Source organism: Cetorhinus maximus, chromosome 10, assembly GCF_964194155.1.
Source record: "Cetorhinus maximus chromosome 10, sCetMax3.hap1.1, whole genome shotgun sequence".
NCBI classification, from domain to species: Eukaryota; Metazoa; Chordata; class Chondrichthyes; order Lamniformes; family Cetorhinidae; genus Cetorhinus; species Cetorhinus maximus.
Genome location: NC_135888.1, coordinates 123,860,642 through 123,880,151, shown reverse-complemented (window position 1 = coordinate 123,880,151; position 19,510 = coordinate 123,860,642). Strand labels below are relative to the sequence as shown.

Genomic DNA, 19,510 nt, shown 5'->3' with positions numbered 1-19,510 from the left:
AAGGCTTTTTTTCATATAACTGCATTTTTCCACAATCTCAATGATAATGTGTTTGATGAAGGCTTTTATTAGATGGTGAGAGGTTTATTTTGTTTTCCTCCCAGGGAATTTAAAATCATTGCCATTGGTATTATATGGCTCCTAAGGAATGTACATTGTGTATAGAAGGTGAGTGGCTATGGAGGATACGTGGGGGGCATAAAGGGGGTAAGAGGTGGTATGGGTGATCTGATAGGGCTGGAATGGGGTGTAGAGGAGTCATGGAGTGGCATTGATCTGAGGGGGCATGGGGCTGGCATGGGATGGTGGTGGCGGCTGGGCAGCTGTGTTGGACGACCGAGATGGGTTTGCTAACTGTCCCAGCCTCCATACCCACATGCATCACACATCCAAAGCGGCTTACAACATGCACTGCAAACCCAACCTGTGTGAAGTGTGGTGAAAGTATAAAAATTTTCATAATATTTCTCTGGTTTATTGTGGAATAGGTTCGTGGGTGTGATTATAGTTGGGTCTGTCTGTGTGGTCTAATTATATTTGGAGTCAAGTAAATTGCAAGCTTGAAAACATTAAAAGAAGCTAGGTGCTTGACATGCTAATGAGTAAACATGGATGCTGGTTTAGCATGTTAGATGTGAAGGGATTTTGCATTTTTAGATAAATGAAGGGATTGTTGGATTTCAAAGGGATGTTAGTCTCTTTAGAACCAGTCAAATAAGCAAGACTAAGGAGTGTGTTTATTTTTCTCAAAGGGTACTCACAATATTGGCAACATGAGGAAGATACAGTTTCAAAGACATGTGGAACAAAAGAATTCACATATTAAAAAGAAACATATATAAAGGAGAATGAAAGGCTATGAGGAGAAGGCCTTGTAAAATCCAATAGGAGTGTGTGAAACAGCCTTCAAGAAGCCTCCAGCCATTTGTGAATAAGTCTGCTATGTAAAGTAACAGAAGGTGGGGAAGCTATTTGGAATTCCACTGTCAGGTGGGTACTGTGTTAATTTTCTGGCTCTGTTTAAATCTAAAATGTAGTAAGACTGTTGCCTTAAAGGGGGTGTGTAACTGAGAGTCAGGTCAATTAGGAATTTTAGGATTTGTTATAGTAGTAAGTAATTGTAGTCTTATGTATGTGTTTGAAATCTTTTATTTTGTTAACAAATATTTTAATTTAATTTTTAAAAAATTCCCTAAAGGTCTTGGTGGACTCATTACTTCTGAATTCAGTGCACACATCTTTTCATAATAAATGTAACTTGCAAAATCGTTGTGATAGTGCAACCAAGTTTCCCTTGTGGATTTGATCTGCCTGGCACACATCATCTGCCACGTCATAACAGAAGACAAAAATGGCATGTGAATTCACACATGGGTCAGGTGTGCAGTTTCCAAGCTACAAAAGCCGAGACAAAGGTTTGGCCCTGGGACTAGACAACAAATTCTAAAAATTAGAGACAGATATTTCAGGAGTGAAATTAGGAACCACTTCTACACACAAAGGGTGATAGAAGTTTGGAACTGTAATCTGCAAATAGCAATTGATGCCACATTAATTGTTAAATTTTAAATCTGAGATTAATAGCTTTTTGTTATCCAAACGTATCAAGGGATATTGAGCAAAAGGGGGTATATGGAATTAGTTTGCAGATCAGCCATGATCTCATTTAAATGGCGCAGAACAGGCTCGAAGGGGCTAAATGGCCTGCTCTTGTTCCTATATCCTTAAACATCAGGCCTGTGAAAGGCTCAAAATTGGGCCTCAGGCTTCATTAACATTTTATGTGCAAGCTGGCCAGCACCTGTCACACCACCACAAACAGCTTGCGTACTGAAGATACCAAAATGTTGAGCCACTTGCTCACTGGCAGCAATCCAAAATAAGGAGATGAGTTGGGGCAAGCAACAGGGTATGTGATTGCGATGATTGGCAAGAGCACTCCTGCTCCTCCTCGCTCCACAGGAAGGCATTTTTTTAAAAGTAGCTTTTATTAGTGAACACTTAAGGATCCTGAATAAGTCAGGCTAAGCACCTGCTCTGCTCAACAGAAGCAAATTTCCCAGAAGGGGTCTTTAGGCAGCATTCAGCGCCTAACTCACTTGTACCTGGGATGCCTACAAAATGGGCCTGATCAATTTAGCGCAGATTGGGATGGGCCATTTCACTGCAAAGTTTGTCAGTCTTGCACCCATTTTTCACATGAAATACAGGCACAATGAAAAGCAATTTCTAGTGTTTGTCACCAACTTGGCTTCTAATATTGGTCATGGAAGTAAACAAATGCAACCCAAGTAAACATGGTGACTGAGCTTTAACACTTTATTGCTCCTTAAGTGCTTATTAAGCAGCAATAAATAGGAAGCGTGTACTTTTTGATCAGGGTATGTTTGATTTGCACGTTATATTGATTTTGCATAATTGAAGCGGGTATAAGAGAGGCAGAATTTGAGGAACGTGCATATATATAGGTGTCTAAAAGAGTTTGAGGGAGAACAGGATCTAGCTTACAAAGCAAGTCAGTCCTTTAAGGAACATAGCAGTGTGGGTGTAGCATTAAGCCCCTCTTTACTAGAAAGCTCCAGGAGACATAAGTCATATCAACCCACACGTATTTCGCTCTGCATAGGTGACAAAAGCCCCCCTTCACTATGGATTCACATATGCTAAGCTTATGACTGGCACAAAACACCACCTGGGGAGTCAAATCCAATATTTTTCAGTCCTGTCAAATTCACGGTATGCTTGCACTGCCATTTGTGTACTTCTATCGCCTCCCGTTTTACATAAATGCAAGAAACTTATTATATTCTTTTATCAACAGAAAGGATTTTTGCACCCTTATCATTCAGATTATCTAAAACGCCATCAAAAAGCTGTGTAAGTTAATGTTTTTCTAAGAAGCAATCATAATGAGGGGAACCCAAGATGAAATGGAAGATTCAATTCTCAGGAAACCAATTCAATTTGGAAGAACTCTGTCGAGTTCAGATTTCAAATTCTGTAGAAGCAGTCTGTGCTCACATGCAACAAGACATGGACAACATTCAGGCTTGGGCTTATAAAGTGGAAAGTAACATTCCCACCATATAAGTGCCAGGCAATAATCATCTCCTCTTGATGTTATTACTATTACTGAGTGCCCCACCATCAACACTTTGGAGCTTACTGTTGACCAGAAATTTAACTGGACCAACCACACTTTTTTTTATTCATTCATGGGATGTGGGCGTCACTAGCTAGACCAGCATCTATTGCCCATCCCTAGCTGCCCTTGATAAGGTGGTGGTGAGCTGCCTTCTTGAACCGCTGCAGTCCATGTGGTGTAGGTACACCCACAATGCTGTTAGGAAGGGAGTTCCAGGATTTTGACCCAGCGACAGTGAAGGAACAGCGATATATTTTCAAGTCAGGGTGGTGAGTGACTTGGAGGGGAACTTCCAGGTGGTGGTATTCCCATGCATCTACTGCCCTTGTCCTTCTAGACGATAGTGGTCATGTGTTTGGAAGGTGCTGTCTAAAGAGCCTTGGCAAATTCCTGCAGTGCGTCTTGTAGATGGTATACACTGCTGCTACTGTGCGCTGGTGGTGGAGGGAGTGAATGTTTGTGGATATGGTGCCAATCAAATGGGCTGCTTTGTCCTGGATGGTGTCAAGCTTCTTGAGTGTTGTGAAAGTTGCACTCATCCAGGCAAGTAGGGTACATTCCATCACATTCCTGACTTGTGCCTTGTAGATAGTGGATAGGCTTTGGGGAGTCAGGAGGTGAGTTACTCATTGCAGGATTCCTAGCCTCTGACCTGCTCTTGTAGCCACAGTATTTATTTGGCTAGTCCAGTTCAGTTTCTGGTCAATGGTAACCCCCAGGATGTTGATAGTGGGAGATTCAGTGATGGTAATTCCATTGAACATCAAAGGGTGATGGTTAGATTCTCTCTTGTTGGAGATAGTCATTGTCTGGCACTTGTGTGACACAAATGTTGCATGCCACTTGTCAGCCCAAATCTGGATATTGTCCAGGCCATGCTGCATTTGGGCACAGACTGCTTCAGCATCCGAAGAGTCGAGAATGGTGCTGAACATTGTGTGATCATCAGCGAACATCCCCACTTTTGACCTTATGATGGAAGGAAGGTCATAGATGAAGCAGCCAAAGATGGTTGGGCCGAGGACACTACCCTGAGGAACTCCTGCAGTGATGTCCTGCAGCTGAGATGACTGACCTCGAACAATGACAACTATCTTCCTTTGTGCCAAGGGTGACTCCAACCAGCGGAGAGTTTTCCCCCTGGTTTCCATTGACTCCAGTTTTGCCAGGGCTCCTCGATGCCACACTTGGTCAAATGCTGCCTTGATGTCAAGGACAGTCACTCTCACCTCATTTCAGGAGTTCAGCTCTTTTGTCCATGTTTGAACTAAGGCTGTAATGAGGTCAGGAGCTGAATGGCCCTGGTGGAGCCCAAACTGGGTGTCAGTGAGCAGGTTATTGCTAAGAATGCCGCTTGATAGCATTTTTGATGACCCCTTCCATTACTTTACTGATCATCGAGAGTAGACTGATGGGGTGGTAATTGGCTGGGTTGGATTGTCCTGCCTTTTGTGTACAGGGCTTACCTGGGCAATTTTCCACATAGCCGGGTAGATGCCAGTGTTGTAGCTGTACTGGAACAGCTTGGTTAGGGTGCGCAGCAAGTTCTGGAGCACAAGGCTTCATAACTATTGTCAGAATATAATCAGGCCCCATAGCCTTTGTCCTATCCAGTGCTTTCTGCCATTTCTTGATGTCACATGGAGTGAATCGAATTGGCTGAAGGCTGGCGTCAGTGATGCTGGGGACCTCCGGCGGAGGTGAAGATGGATCATCTACTCGGCACTTCTGGCTGAAGATTGTAGCAAATACTTCAGCCATCTCTTTTGCACTGTTATGCTGAGCTCCCCCATCATTGACAATGGGGATATTTGTGGAGCCTCCTCCTCCAGTGAGTTGTTTAATTGTTCACCACCATTCATGACTGTATGTGGCAGGACTGCAGAGCTTAGACCTGCTCCGTTGGTTGTGGGATCGCTTAGCTCTGTCTATCACTTGCTGCTTATGCTGTTTGGCACGCAGGTAGTCCTGTGTTTTAGCTTCACCAGGTTGACACCTAATTATTAGGTATGCCTGGTGCTACTCCTGGCATGCCCTCCTGCAATCTTCATTAAATTAGGGTTAATCCCCTGGCTTCATGGTAATGGTAGAGTGGGGGATATGCTGGGCCATGAGATTACAGATTGTGTTCGAGTACAATGTTGCTGCAGATGGTCCACAGTGCCTCATGGCTGCCCAGTCTGGAGTTGCTAGCACGCTGGTCATGCCACACAACATGATGGAGGGTATCCTCAATGTGAAGGTGGGAGTTCGTCTCCACAATGACTGTGCAGTGGTCACTCCTACCAATACTGTCATGGACAGATGCATCTGCGGCAGGCAGGTTGGTGAGGATGAGGTCAAGTATGTTTTTCCCTCACCACCTGCCACTGACCCAGTCTAGCAGCTATGTCCTTTAGGACTCGGCCAGTAGTGGTGCTACCGAGCCCCCTTGGTGATGGACATTGTGGTCCCTCACCCAGAGTGCATTCTGCACCCTTGCCAACCTCAGTCCTTCCTCCAAGTGTTCAACATGGAGGAGCACTGATTCATCAGCTGAGGGAGGATGGTACATGGTAATCAACAGGAGGTTTCCTTGCTCATATTTGACTTGGTGTCATGAGATTTCCACCACCTTCAACATTCACTCCCTCCGTTGATGTTGAGGACTCCCAGGGCAACTCCCTCCTGACTGTGGTTGCTTGTCAATCTGACTGTAAACTTCTGTGCTGCCCCCTCTGCTGGGTCTGTCCTGCCAGTCGGACAGTACATCCCCAGGGATGGTGATGGTGGTGCCTGGTGAGGCTGACTATGTCTGGCTGTTGCTTGATGAGTCTGTGAGACTGCTCTCCCAATTTTGGCACTAGCCCCCAGATGTTAAGGAGGACTTTGCAGGTTCGACAGGGCTGAGTCGTTTCCAATGCCTAGGTCAATGCTGGGTGCTTCGCCCAGTTTCATCCCTTTTTTTGAGGCTTTGTAGTGGTTTGATACAACTGAATGGCTTACTAGGCCATGTCAGAGGGCATTTAAGAGTCAACCGCATTGCTGTGGGTCTGGAGTCACATGTAGACCAGGTAAGGATGGTAGATTTGCTTCCCTTAGTGAACCAGATGGGTTTTTACAACAATCAACAATGGTTTCATGGTCATCATCAGATTTTTAATTGCAATTTTATATTATCACCATCCCTGGCAGGATTCAAACCCGGGTCCCCAAAGCATTACTCTGGATCTCTGGATTACTAGTTCAGTGACAATACCACTACACCATTGCTGCCCCCCAAATACTGTGGCTACAAGAGCAGTTCAGAGGTGGGAATACTGCTGTGAGTAACCCAGCTCCTGACTGTGATGAAATACTCTCAACTTGTCTGTTGTTCCAATAACACTCAACATCATCCAAGAGCAGGATGCTTGATGGGTTTCCTATCCGCCACCTTCAACATTCACTCCCTCCGCTACTGACACACAGTGGCCGCAGTGTGTACCATCTATGAGCTGCACTGCAGCAACTCACCAAGTCTTCTGCGACAGCATCGTCCAATCTGTGACCTCATCCACGTAGAAGGACAAGGGCAGCATATGTATCTGCACATCACCACCTACAAGTTCCCCTCTTCTTATAACTATATTACTTTCCTTCATTTTCACTGGACCAAAATCCTGGAACTCCTTCCCCAACAGCACCGTGGGTGTACCTACAGCATTTCAAGCAGCTGACTCACCAATACCTCCTCGGGAGCAATTAGGGATGGACAACAATTGCTGGCCTTGCCAGCAACACTCACATCCCAAAAATGAATAGAAAAAAAATCCCCATACCCGATAAGAACCTATAATGATGTACTTTCAGGAGGCAGAAATATCATGGAGCAAACATTTTACTTGTTACAACAATGGGTAATCTTTTTCTAAAACAGTGAAGGTCACATCTTCGGGGTCGTTTCTGGTCAGAGGTCGAAAGCGGCACGAGTCGGGACTTTGATTGTGACATTGTCAGATGTAGATAATTAAGAGCTGGCTGGTGTGGGAAGCAGCCATTTAGGGATGGTGGGTCGGCCCTCCATGCTGCCAACACAATTAGAGGGCCAGCAGCTCTGAAGCCTCAACAGAACCATGAGGCAGCTAGGAGAGCGCGAGGGGCCCATCAAAATGGAGGGTCCTCCAGAGGAATGACCATGACTTTATTTTTTTGATAGGCCAAGAAAACAGGCTCTGGCAAGGACAGTTAACGCTCCCAGTGCCAGTGTTGAGGCCGTGAGGGCAGCCTTTGCTTCTGGTAGCCCTCTCCCTTGGCCATGGAGCCTCTGGCTTCTATGGACTCATCCTGGGAGGCTGCCTCCATGCAGCTGGCAGCCGCCCCATGCAAAAGGGGGCTGCCCCACTGCTGGCAAAATCACCCTTAAATGGGTCTTTAATTATTCAAATTGGCTGTTCACTGCTGTTTGGGAGGGGAAGCTGAAGCATAGTCAGTCCTGTTGCAGGGAAACTTCCCTGGCAGTGGGACTGAGATGGGGAACCATTTCAACGTGGCTTCCCGCTATTTTCCTGGCTCCTCTGCCTCCCAGCCCATTGTCTCAGGGCCAGTAAAATTCTGTCCAATGTTTCCGAAGTTTGAAACACTATGGTGGTGCCTTTCAGTTTGATCTGAAGTTAATTTGCAAGTTTCACAATATTATAATTGGAAAAGACATTGAAATGCATGATGAAGTGGAAGATTAAAGGGAAAGTGGCACTCAGCCAGTTCCCTAAAAAGCAGAGTGTGATGGGCTTTCATCAGCAATGTTATCCTCGAGCCCTTCACACAGACAGAATGTAGACTTTTATCATTTAACTAGAGTTGCTTAACTATTATCTGTGGTTTATATTTTTGCATTAGACTAAATGTTCTCCTTTTGATCTTTACTGCATTGATCATTTGATGTTAATAACGTCTCCATGCATTGTTTTATGCGATATGCTGTTGTTTTGTCCACTTGCACTATGTCTGCCCTCTTCCTACTAAAGTACTACCCCTAAACGATACATGATGGAAAACTAGGTAGGTGTTTGCTCAGAGTATGCCCTAGAAGCTGTTTGTGATTCCATTGTTTGCCTGCCTCCATGTATTATAGATCCATCTGGGCCTGCCTGTGGACTTGCAATAGTTTGCCCTTTTACAGCTTTGGGAGATGTAGTTTTACTTTGCTCATCTTTCACTTGCTCAGACACACCTACTTCTGAGAGATGGGCAACTTGAGAGCCATCTTGCCAATCAATATTTTAACATGGAGCAGAGTCCTGACTACAACTGCTGATCTCTGGGAGCAGAAACCATTGCAATGCTAAGTCTATCCGTTGGTTGTCCGTGACCCTCAAAACCAAGCTTTATAACACGGTGGGATTTTGAGTTCAGCACCTCAACATCATCAGTGGATGCATTCTAGATATTCCAACTGTGCTCACATTTTGGATGCTTGAGATATTCCCTGCAGTCTGTAGAGTATGGAACCCTTGCATCAGGGCATATCGAACTTGGTAATGGGATATGGATATCTATACTTCCATCATCTAATACAATGAGGCAGTTGACTTGCTTGCCACTGCATATTGGTGAAATACATTAAATTTTGCTGATGATTTTGTGAAGTCAGAGTCATAAAGCAACTAAGGTGAATAACAATTGTGCCTTCTTAAACCAGCATCTGTGCACCTTTTGCAACTGTGATCAGCATCTGATCACATCTTCCATCATGAAATCTACTAGAACCATCATACATGTGTCTGCGCTGATGCATGCTTGAAATTATTTGGGGTCACAGAGTGCTGAGGTCAGTGTGAAGGTCTGCAGAACTAACTTCTTCCTAGTGGCTTGAGACCTCTCTGTGAAAAACAGACTGCAGAGGATGACCACAGTGGCACTATCACTTACTTCATGCCAGAGGATATCCTGTTGGGACTCTGGCAGTATCCAATTCCTGCTCTATTTCCCACTCCCATGCACTAGCCTAGGCATAATCCCTGTTGCTGTTGGACAGGAGACAGATGTGCAATATTAAAGCGAGATCAGGATCTTGTGAGAATAGATTTAAAAAAAAATATTTTGGGGAATATTGTGCTTTCTGTAAAGAAGGCTGGGTGTCTGGGTGTGTGTGTGATTTAATCAAGCTGGGCAAGAGTTTAATAGGAGTCAGATTGTTTGGAGGTTTGGAAACATGAAAAGGACAGAGGTGTTGAGTTGAGGCACAAGTGAATAGGTTAGATCCAACATTTGCATTTTTAGATAAGTTGGGAGGTTGTTTGAATATCAAAGGGGAGTCAGAGGAAATGTTCCATCTTGCAGGAGTTCATAAGTAAACAAGTAATAGGGTTATGATATTTTTTGACCCAAAAGCAAAGATGGAAGCACAAAAGATCTTATATTTAACGGTTTGAGTTTCAAAGTGGTGTGAGAACAATAGGACTGAGATGAAAGAGAAAAAAGTTACATTAAAGTTATTGCGTATAGTCGTTAAGCTAGAGATAGCTGTTGAACTAGATAGTTGTTAAGCTGGAGGTGGCTGGAGATAGCTGCAGCTGTTTGAGCTGTTGAGATAGCTGGAGTGCTGGGCTGGAGGAGGAAACAATTTGAATCACTCATCCAGTCAAGCCAGAAAAGTCTTGGGCTGCAGCAAGCAGTTTTATTCAGAAGTGAATTCCACCGCAGAGCAGAAGAGGGAAAGGTCATGTCGTACACCTTTATTGAAGTTTGCCTTGTGTAGGATTACTGGATTTCATAGTTAAAAATTTATAAGGGAGTGTTGCCTGGAAGGTGTTTAGTTGTGGGGTTGACCAATTAGAGTGTTTTTGGAGGAATGTTTTGTAAGATTAACCTTAATTGTGTAACTGTAATCTTGCATGTTTAAGTTTTATTTTAGTTCTTTGTTAATAAAACTTTTACTTCTAATTTTTAAACTCCCAAATGTGTTACTGGACCTCTTACTGTTGAGTTCTTCTTGGTTTCAGGATACAAAAAAAATGGTTATGGCACGTGAGCCAAATCTCCCTCTGGGATTTGGTTTGTGCAGCAATTAACACCGGCTGTGGTCAAAACAATCTTAAAACCAAACAGGCCTTGCTTCCTTTGCAATTTCCCTGGTATATCATCCATTTGAGCCCCACTAAACACTGATTTTTCCCTGAATAACAATCTTTTAAAAATTTTTTAGCTGGTTGTAAGCATCCCTGCCTTTTGTAGCCTGCTGTAACACTCCTGAAATAATATCATATCTCTTTTTTGTCATCTATTTCCAGCAAGTTACTGGGCAGATTGGTGAAGAATACTCATTAGTAAAACAAATCAGCAAACAGGGTCACCAGCTATAACTTCCTATTTCCATCAATGTAAGGTGAATGATAATTGTATTTATATGTATTAGTGTCATATAATTCACCTTGATCTACATTGCTTGCCCTGGCATTTCTCTTCAAAATGGGCACCTTCATCAGCATATCCTTCCAAGTGCAGTACAGAATGCATATTATGTTGACCTGCCAGCTGATTGCCTCTTGTGCCTGGTGGACTCTTTGTCTGGTAGTCTATTGTCCTTCTGACCCAAAGAAGGAACTTTGCCACTTCTTCACGTCATCCAGAACGATTGGAAGGGTCTTGTCACCATTTTCAGGGTCTCCTTGCACCCTCCAATAGCTTCATCATGCTCCATCATGAGGTCAGGAATGGGACTGTTTGTTTAAAATTGCAGTGTTTAGCTCCATTCATAACTCTTTGATCATGGAAAAGCCCATACCAGAACATCCAGCACTAGAGGCTGATGTTTAGGAGGCAGTTGATAAGTTTACAGGACGTTTGATAAGTGTTGAGTGGAGGTGAGTCATTCGCCTGAGAGCGGAGGTAAACTGGCCCACCTGAGAGTGAGTCAGAGGTAGGAACGACAATGGCTCTGAGATAGAGGAGGAGGGAAGTGAGGAGCAGCTGGGGGTCAGATGTGGTAAAGAGTGGAACATAAACTCGAGATGGCAGAGCCATGATGAGGATGCCAGGAATTATATGAGGTCAAGGCAGAAGTATCCATAGCTGCAATGGAGACAGGATTGCAAGAAAGTCAGGCTGATGGAATTGAGGAATGAAGAGGCTGTGGGGGATGGATGTACGGAAAGTAGCAATCAGTCAAGGAGGAGGAGTGGCCGAAAGGCTTATTTTTTGACAAAGAAAGAGCTTGAAACTTCAGGATGCAATCAGGCCAGGACATGAGCAGTACTGGAGAGAAGGGATGCGGGAGTGTGGAAAAGGAAGAGTCTACATGATGAAGAAGATGAGTTTACCAGATAAACTTGGAACTTGGGTGATGATGTCCATGGTATCAGTTAGTGCGAATGGAAGAATTTCTACATTTCCACCATTCTGTCTGTGTAGAAGTGTTTCCTAATTTCACTCCTGAAAGATCTGACTATAAATTTTAGACTATGCCTCAGTCCTTGACTTCCCAAGCAATGGAAATGAATTTGCTGTATTTACCCTATCTGTCCCCCTTAATATCTTGCAAACTTCAATCAATCACCCTTTAACCCTCTAAATCCTGGGACTACAACCCTGGTTTATGCAATCGCTCCATGTAATTTACCCTTGGAGTTCATGTATCATTCTGGTAAACCCAAGCTGCGGTCCCTTCAAAGCCAATATATCCTTCCTTACGTGTGGTGCCCAGAACTACTCAAGGTACTCCAGGTGTAGTCTAACCAGGACTTAGTATTTTTGAAGGATTTTTCTATGTTTCTATGATTGGATCTTTCCCACTCTCTCCAATATCCTTTTATGACATGGCTGCAAGTCCCTCACTCTAGCATGAGGTAGTTAATATAACATGTCGGACTCTCATTCCTGCTTATATAAGATGCAATCTGTCTCCTAATTATTGAATCTCCTATAATATGCTTCTCCTCCTCTCCCTTCCCCTTTGGAAAGCCCCCTGCTCTCAGGTCAGTGACTCTTAAGATGAAGAATCAATATGGAGACACTGACTGACTGCAGGTGTCTCTGCAACTGCAACTCTGCAACAATCCACCCTTTAAGCCAAAATCAGGGACCAAGTCAGCCAACTTATGATTTTGTTTGATTTCCAACACCAACACCACACCCTGCCCCTCCATCCCCTCACCTCAACCTAGATTAGGCCAAGAGCTAAACATTTGCAGAATGACAGAAGCAGCAGAATTATTGCTCATGATATCACAAAGAAACTGTAAAAGAAACTATTTACAACAGTTCTGAGGAAGAGGAACACCCTTAAAGAATATGAGATCTGTCACCTTTTCCCCAGAATATCAATGTTCTCTCTACCTCACAGTGAGCTACTGCATCTTGCTGGAAACTATGTCAAAAGCAGTGCTCTTTGGCAAGTCCATATTAGCTTAATGCTAGGTTTCTTTTGGAAAGCAGCCTAATGACAATATTTCATTCTTTATGTGCACTGTTTGAAATAAAACATGCCAAGATGATTAGCAAGCAAGCATCACAGCCAGACGGACAGAACTTGCCATGCCAGCAGCTACATCTGCTGTATCTATCACATGTACCTAGCAGTGACCATGGGGTACTGACTCTGTAGGCTTCAATTCATCATGGGACGACTCGCAGGTCAATTTCATCTGCTACTGGACACCTGCACTCAACTTGAACCTTAATGGCAGACACAGTTACATTCAATTTTCTGGACTGTATCTTCTATTAGGCTGGCAGAGGGACCCTTCTGAACTATCTGCTAATGTGTTGACCACAGATGTAAGTACCAAGTTCTGGTCCTTTAGTCAGCAGAGCCAGCTATTTCCTTTCCTGTATCATTGACTAGTACCAGACTGTCCAATGTCACTCAATTGCTGAATTTCCTAATGTATGAGGAAACAAAAATGGTTTCGATGATGTCGCTGCTCTTTGTCTGCCACTAGCAGTTGCTAGTCATTAGACATATCCTGTGCCTTTTTAGTGCTACCTTCTCAACTTTACTAACAGAGTCTTCTGATACATGTTGGTGCTTGCAAATGTTGGCAAAACGGATGTAAACTGCTGTTAGTGGCTGTTGTTTGGGTGCACTGACATATTCAGTCCTACAACTGTTAAAAGAAGTGACAAATGTTACAATGTTGGCTCAAAGAGACACCTTTCAACACAACTTGCATTATACTACGTATATATGTTGTTTATATGGTATGTCCACAAAATAACCTTCCCTTTAAGGAACTGTGACAGGCCTGAAGCACAAGCCGCAGACTTCTACTGGAAGATGTTAGCAGGTGCCAGATGAATGAGAATATTAAGTTTCTGCAAGGACAACACCAATTTGATCCAATGTCTGTGCAACCCTTCACAACTGAATGATAGATCAGCCACAAAAAGTCTATGCAGTCCTTTAGTTTGTGATTTAGCTATAAATATTAATACAAGAGATCTTCACCAAATGCATTTACTCTCACATCACACATAGTGACCAGAGATATACCTATCCCTAGTTTCTGCTTAGTACCTGCCTTCTGAATCACAGATGGGAACTCAGTGTGTGAAGGGCATCCAAAATAAACCTACTTTTCATGACGAGATGATGCACTGCACTGGGATTCCAATCGACTGATTTGTTCAGGGCATGAGAGCATCAATGGCAAAGCCAACATTTGTTGCCTATGCCTAATTGCATTCGAGAAGGTGGTGGTAAACTGCCTTCTTCAACCACTGCTGTTCATCTAGTGTAGGTACACCCACAGTGCTGTTAGGAAGGGAGCTTCAGGATTTTGACCCAGCAAAAGTAAAGGAGTGGCGATATAGTTTCACATCAGGATGATTTGTGACTTGAGGGGGGATTTTCAGATGGCAGTGTTTTCCTGCATCTGCTGTCCTTGTCCTTTTAAGTGATAAAGGTCACAAGTTTGGAAGGAACCTTGGCTAGTTGCTGCAGTCCATCTTGTATATGGTACACTGTGCTGCCACCATATGCTGGTGGTGCAGGAAGTAAATGTTGAAGGTGGTGGATGGGGAGCCAATCAAGCAGGCTGCTTTGTCTTGGTTGGTGTCAAGCTTCTCGAATGTTGCTGGTGTTGCACTCATCCACACAAATGAAGAGCATTTCATCACAGTCCTGACTTCTGTCTTACAGATGGTGTATAGACTTTGGAGAGTCAGGAGGTGAGAGTTACTCACTAAAAATTCCCAGGCTCTTACCTGCTCTTGTAGCCACAGTATTTATATGGCTGGTTCAGGTAAGCTTACGGTCAATAGTAACCCCAGGATGTTGATAGTGGGTGATTCAGTGATGGTAATGCTATTGAATGTCATTATGATGGTAATGCTATTGAATGTCAAGGGGAAATGATTAGATCCTCTTTTGTTGAAGATGGTAATTGTCTGCCACTTGTGTGGTGCAAATGCTACTTGTCACTTATCATGCCAAGCCTGAATGTCGCCCAGGACTTGTTGCATTCAGGCATGCACTGCTTCAGTATATGAAAAGATGCAAATGGTACTAAACATTGTGCATCAGCGAACATCCCCACTTCTGATCTTATTTTGAAGGGAATGTTATTGATGAAGCAGCTGATGGTGGTTGGACCTAGGACATTACACTGAGGGACTCCTGCAGTGATGCCCTGGAACTGAGTTGATTGGTCTCCAACAACCACAGCCATCTTCCTTTGTTCTAGGCATGACTCCAACCCATGGAATGTTTCCCCTGATTCCCATTGATTTCAATTGCGCTAGGGCTCCTTGATGCCACATTTGGTCAAATGCGGCCTTGACGATCATTGAGCTCCCTTTTAAATCAACTCCTTTACAGGTACGGTGTCTCAGATTCGGCTACCTGAAAACCAGTTGTCCAAAAACCGGACATTTTTATAAGCTGACGTACATCAATTTTAATTGTTATCAAATGAGCGAAAAAACCTACTGGGGCAATTTGGCTATGTGCTGCATTGGCACATCAAACTAGTTATCAGCTATCCCGCCCTCTGAGCAACCTTTGACCCCACCAGACCTGGTGATCCAACAGCCTTACTTATCTTATTTTTTTTCCAAATGTTATTTCTTCAATATTGTGTATTCGTTATTCAAACTTTAATAAAAACATATTCACTTTATTTTATGTGTCTCCTATTAATTGCATTAGGGTTCTGATTCTTTTCTCAGAAAACTGGCATGGTCCAAAATCCGGCACAGACTCAGGCCTGAGTTTGCCGGTTTTGAGACACTGTATCTGTACTGTATTATAATGGAATACTCAGGATGACTGGATGATCTAGTTTATATGCTCCTCTGCTACATGGAATCTCATCTGGCCAAGACTGATGGGGCAAAAATGCATTCTCATTAGCAACTGCAAAAACCTTATGCAAAGTGCCATTGAAGAGTCTCATTCCAGTTTTTGTAAAATTCTGCACAAAATTGCCCATAATTCAGTGTTGCTGGTCTTAAATTAGAAATCCTAATCAGCCAAAACCAAGTGGTCATTAATCTCATTGCTGTTAACAGTGAATGGCTGTTGTATTTATATACGTAATCAATCACTGCACAACAAAAATAATTTATTGTGCAAAGGTGTGATGAGATGCAAGTAATTTTATTACAGAGAATCCGCAAGAATGACTAGATTGGAAAAGGAAAGGACATGGTGGTGTAGAATCAAGGTGCTATTCTGAAATTGGGTTGAAGAGTTTAAGTGAAGGGAGTTTTATTCTATTTCTGATTATGACCTGCGGAAGCTTGATGCTGACAATGGATATAAGTATAGTGGAATTCAGTTCTCTAATGCTGAAACCTTCACCTTGATAAGCACATATATTGAACATTAAATGAATTAAGATACACCTCCATCAACCATACTTACTCCTACCTGCCACAAAATAGAAAGAAAAGAGAATGTGATATGGAGTCATAATGGTTAGCACTATGGGTATATGAGTAATAAAGCAGCCCCAATACCTTGATTTACATACTTTATTTTCCATCATGATCTGAGTTTAGGCCTACATCATTTAACCACAAGTTCAATATCAGTAATAATTTCTCCTGACTTTGTAAATTAGGTTAGAGATGCTTTCCTCCTTGTGCAAATAGTTATCCACTCTCAAGTAAAGAATGCTCCCTTACATAGGGAATACTAATTTTCTTGTAGTAAACATCCTTTAGTAAGAGACACTTTTCAAATTCTCATCCTCAAGATCTCATCACTCCTTACCTCTGTAATCTTTCCCAGCTCTATGCAATCCAAGAACTCTGGGCGGAATTATCCAGTCCCCCCGTGGCGGGTTTAATGGCGGGTGGGTGGGTGGGGGCAATGCACTGATCGGCATTCCTGCCAGAGGCCAGCGTGAAACAGTTTTGCATCCTGTTAATGGGATGCAGATGAAGGCCTGACTGGAACATGTCCGGACCAATGTGGCGTGTACATGTTGGACTTACCTGCAAGAAGGCTTGGGGCCTCGTGGAGTTCGGAAAGAAAGTTGAAGGCCTCCAGCACCTGGACCCTGGAACGTTCATCAGTGGGCGGGTGGAGTATCTACGATGTGGATCTTCTAACTTCAGGACCTTCCAGGAAATGGATCTTCTCCTTTAATGGTGGGTAAGTTGATGTCCGGGCGCTTTTTAAATATGGCGCCTAGATATGACTGTGGGATGCATGCCATCCACCCCACCCTGCCACGCCACACAAAATGTAAGGAAACCCCCGACTGCATAATTAGGCCAGTATCACATGATATGGTGCAAATTCCCACCAGCTTCTATGGCAGGGAATATTCGTCACTCCTGGGACTTAGTCCTGGGACAGAAAGTTCTGCCCTCTGTTTCTCTGATTCTAGTTTCTTGTGCATATCTCACTCCTTTCATTCAACCATTGGGGCTACATCTTCAGCTGTCCAGGCCCTTTGCTCTAGAACTCTAGAACTCCCTCCATCTCTCCCTCTTTCATTTACATCCTCCTTAAGCACCGCTCTTTGACCAAGTTTATAATTCACCTCTCCCTATGTCTCCTCCATGTCTTGGCATCAATTTTAGTCTGTTTAGTCTTCTGTGAAGTACCTTGAGGCACTTTTCCCTGTTAAAGGTGCTATGTAAATGCAAATTGTAGTCCACACATCTCCCAGAAATTATTTTTGTCCCTGACCTTGGGTTCATATTGTTTGTGTGTATATGGATGACAAGCAGTCCTCTGTCACTACCTCTCTAGTTAACTAACTAAGTGCATATATAGTGGAAAGGGTCTTTTGTCCTTATCTCTCTAGCCCCTACCTTGTGCAGGCGCCTTCGCCGGCGAAACCTCAGTAGTTCTTTATGTTGACGAGACACAAAGTTAACAGCTGCATATTCCAATAGTGCAGAGAAGACAAAGAGTAAGCAGACAGCCATCCAGATGTCAATGGCTTTTACATAGGATACCTGAAGTAGGGAAAGACAATTATTATTCACGATACTGTAGCATAAGAACTACACATTCATCAGATGACCAAGCTCCGGTTACTGTTCCATTCAAGGGATTTTCATCTGGATAAGTCTTTCAATCATTTTGCCATCGCAAAAGAATTTGAAAGGCAATTAGATTCAACAAGACAGACTTGAGGAAATAGAAAAAGATAAAAACAAGAGAGTGGAAAGCAGGAACTAGAAACATTGGGAATGTTCTAGATAATTGGGAGAATTCATATATAATTGGGACATTATACCTCATAATTGAATAAATAGTTACTTTTGTTAAGCAAGGCAAACATACATTACCCAGAAGCCTTTGCACAACACGGGGATATCTTTGAATCTGACACACCAGATGGAACTTTTCCAAACCCTTGAATATAAATTACAACCTGGTACAGGCTGCTACAAAGGTCAAAAAGGACACAGATACCACAGCACAGGAATATTCCAGAAAAAAATAGAATATTTTAAGTCCCATCTATTCTACATTCTAAATGACATTTTTTAATAAAAGAAATATTAAAAGGATATCATAATATACCGGGGTCAACTTTATCAGATAAAGGGCACACTGATGAGTTTTATTTTAAAAGGATTCATCACACATTGGCTTTAGATGGTGCAGAACACCTCCTTAAATCATTATCAATTCATTAAAAATCATTAATCAACTTAATTGGAATATTGCACATCGCTCTTACAAGCTTCAACTTTTGCTGAACTGAAGAGAAAGGCTTTGGCTGCTTGATGACTTCATGATGGACAATGCTTAAGGTTTTAATCCCTTTTTATGAAACACAAATTATGAAAATAAGAAACAAATAAAAGTTATTATAGTCATTGCGACTGAAAGAAATTGCAAACAGCTAATGACCAGATAAATGCTCACAGTGTTCACATAACAAGGCAATCCTCAGCAATCAAATAATTATCAATAAGAGATGCGATATAGCCTTATAAAAAGGGGAGGAGTTTACACAAAGAGATAACACCCACAGTTGCTATAGATGATGTAATTCAATTCAATAGACTATAAGATAGAAGCCTTTAGTCAGTTAAAACAGTGATGTTGAATAGAAACCTGTATGTCAATGCTTCTCAGGCTGCTGAAGAGCTGGACACTTTTAAAGCGAGTCCCTGCAATAGTCCCAGAGTGCCCAGCTCATCAGATAGCTAAAACACTCGGGGATTTAAGGTTACACTTTCCTTTAAGTATTTGATGGATATTCTGAGACAGGTCTGTAGCATAGTAAGAGCTTTTTTAAATACTAGATTCTGTATGAGAACTAAGATTTTGTTTTCCATCTTTCTATAATCTTTAATGCTGTGATGTACTTATCCACTTGAAGTGTATTGCAAGTTACAGTTGTTTAATAAATTTGTAAATAAGTTAGTGAAGTATAACGTCTCACATAGTATTCCGTACACAGCTTTAAGAACGACCTCTCTTGTACACTCTGAAGTGGGGAGGCACACTTTTTTGAAGCAAGACCTCCAAGTAATTATACCTAGCTGATAATTATTAAAATGGCTACCTGGAAGAAGGTAATATCTCTTGATGGTTATATTTCTTGGGGGAGAGGTAGTTCACTTGCTTGGATCCAAAAGAAGTATCTGCAGAAAATGGCTATTTTAAAGTCAAGTGAAGGTGATTGTTAAAGAAGTGCTCCTGATTTGGTATGGCCCCAAAAGAGGTTAAGGTTATAACCCTCTTCAGTCCAATAGGTACTGTTAGGAATGCCTCACACATTCTAAGAACCGAAGGACAGGAGACAGTTTAGAAGAAGAAAGAATTATGCGCCCATCAAGGAGAATATTCCACAGCCAGTGCGTACCTCCATCAATCATGAGTTTCCCCCTGCCCCACAAAAGAACTCGGTACTCTTTTTATTTTTGAAATGGCTCAAGCAATCTTCTATATATAATGATATCAATATCTATATAGATCTACATCATATC

At 42.6% G+C, this 19,510-nt stretch overlaps 1 protein-coding gene across 1 annotated transcript in view; it reads right to left on the bottom strand.

Moving 5' to 3' along the window:
- glra1 (glycine receptor, alpha 1) overlaps positions 1 to 19,510 on the bottom strand; it is a 149,549-nt gene that overhangs the window by 28,901 nt on the left and 101,138 nt on the right. The window contains exons 8-9 of the mRNA XM_078549715.1: positions 17,372 to 17,518; positions 16,727 to 16,739 (exon numbers count right to left, since the gene is read on the bottom strand). Coding sequence (XP_078405841.1) covers positions 16,727 to 16,739; positions 17,372 to 17,518 — 160 coding nt within the window. The remainder of the gene's footprint in view (positions 1 to 16,726; positions 16,740 to 17,371; positions 17,519 to 19,510) is intronic.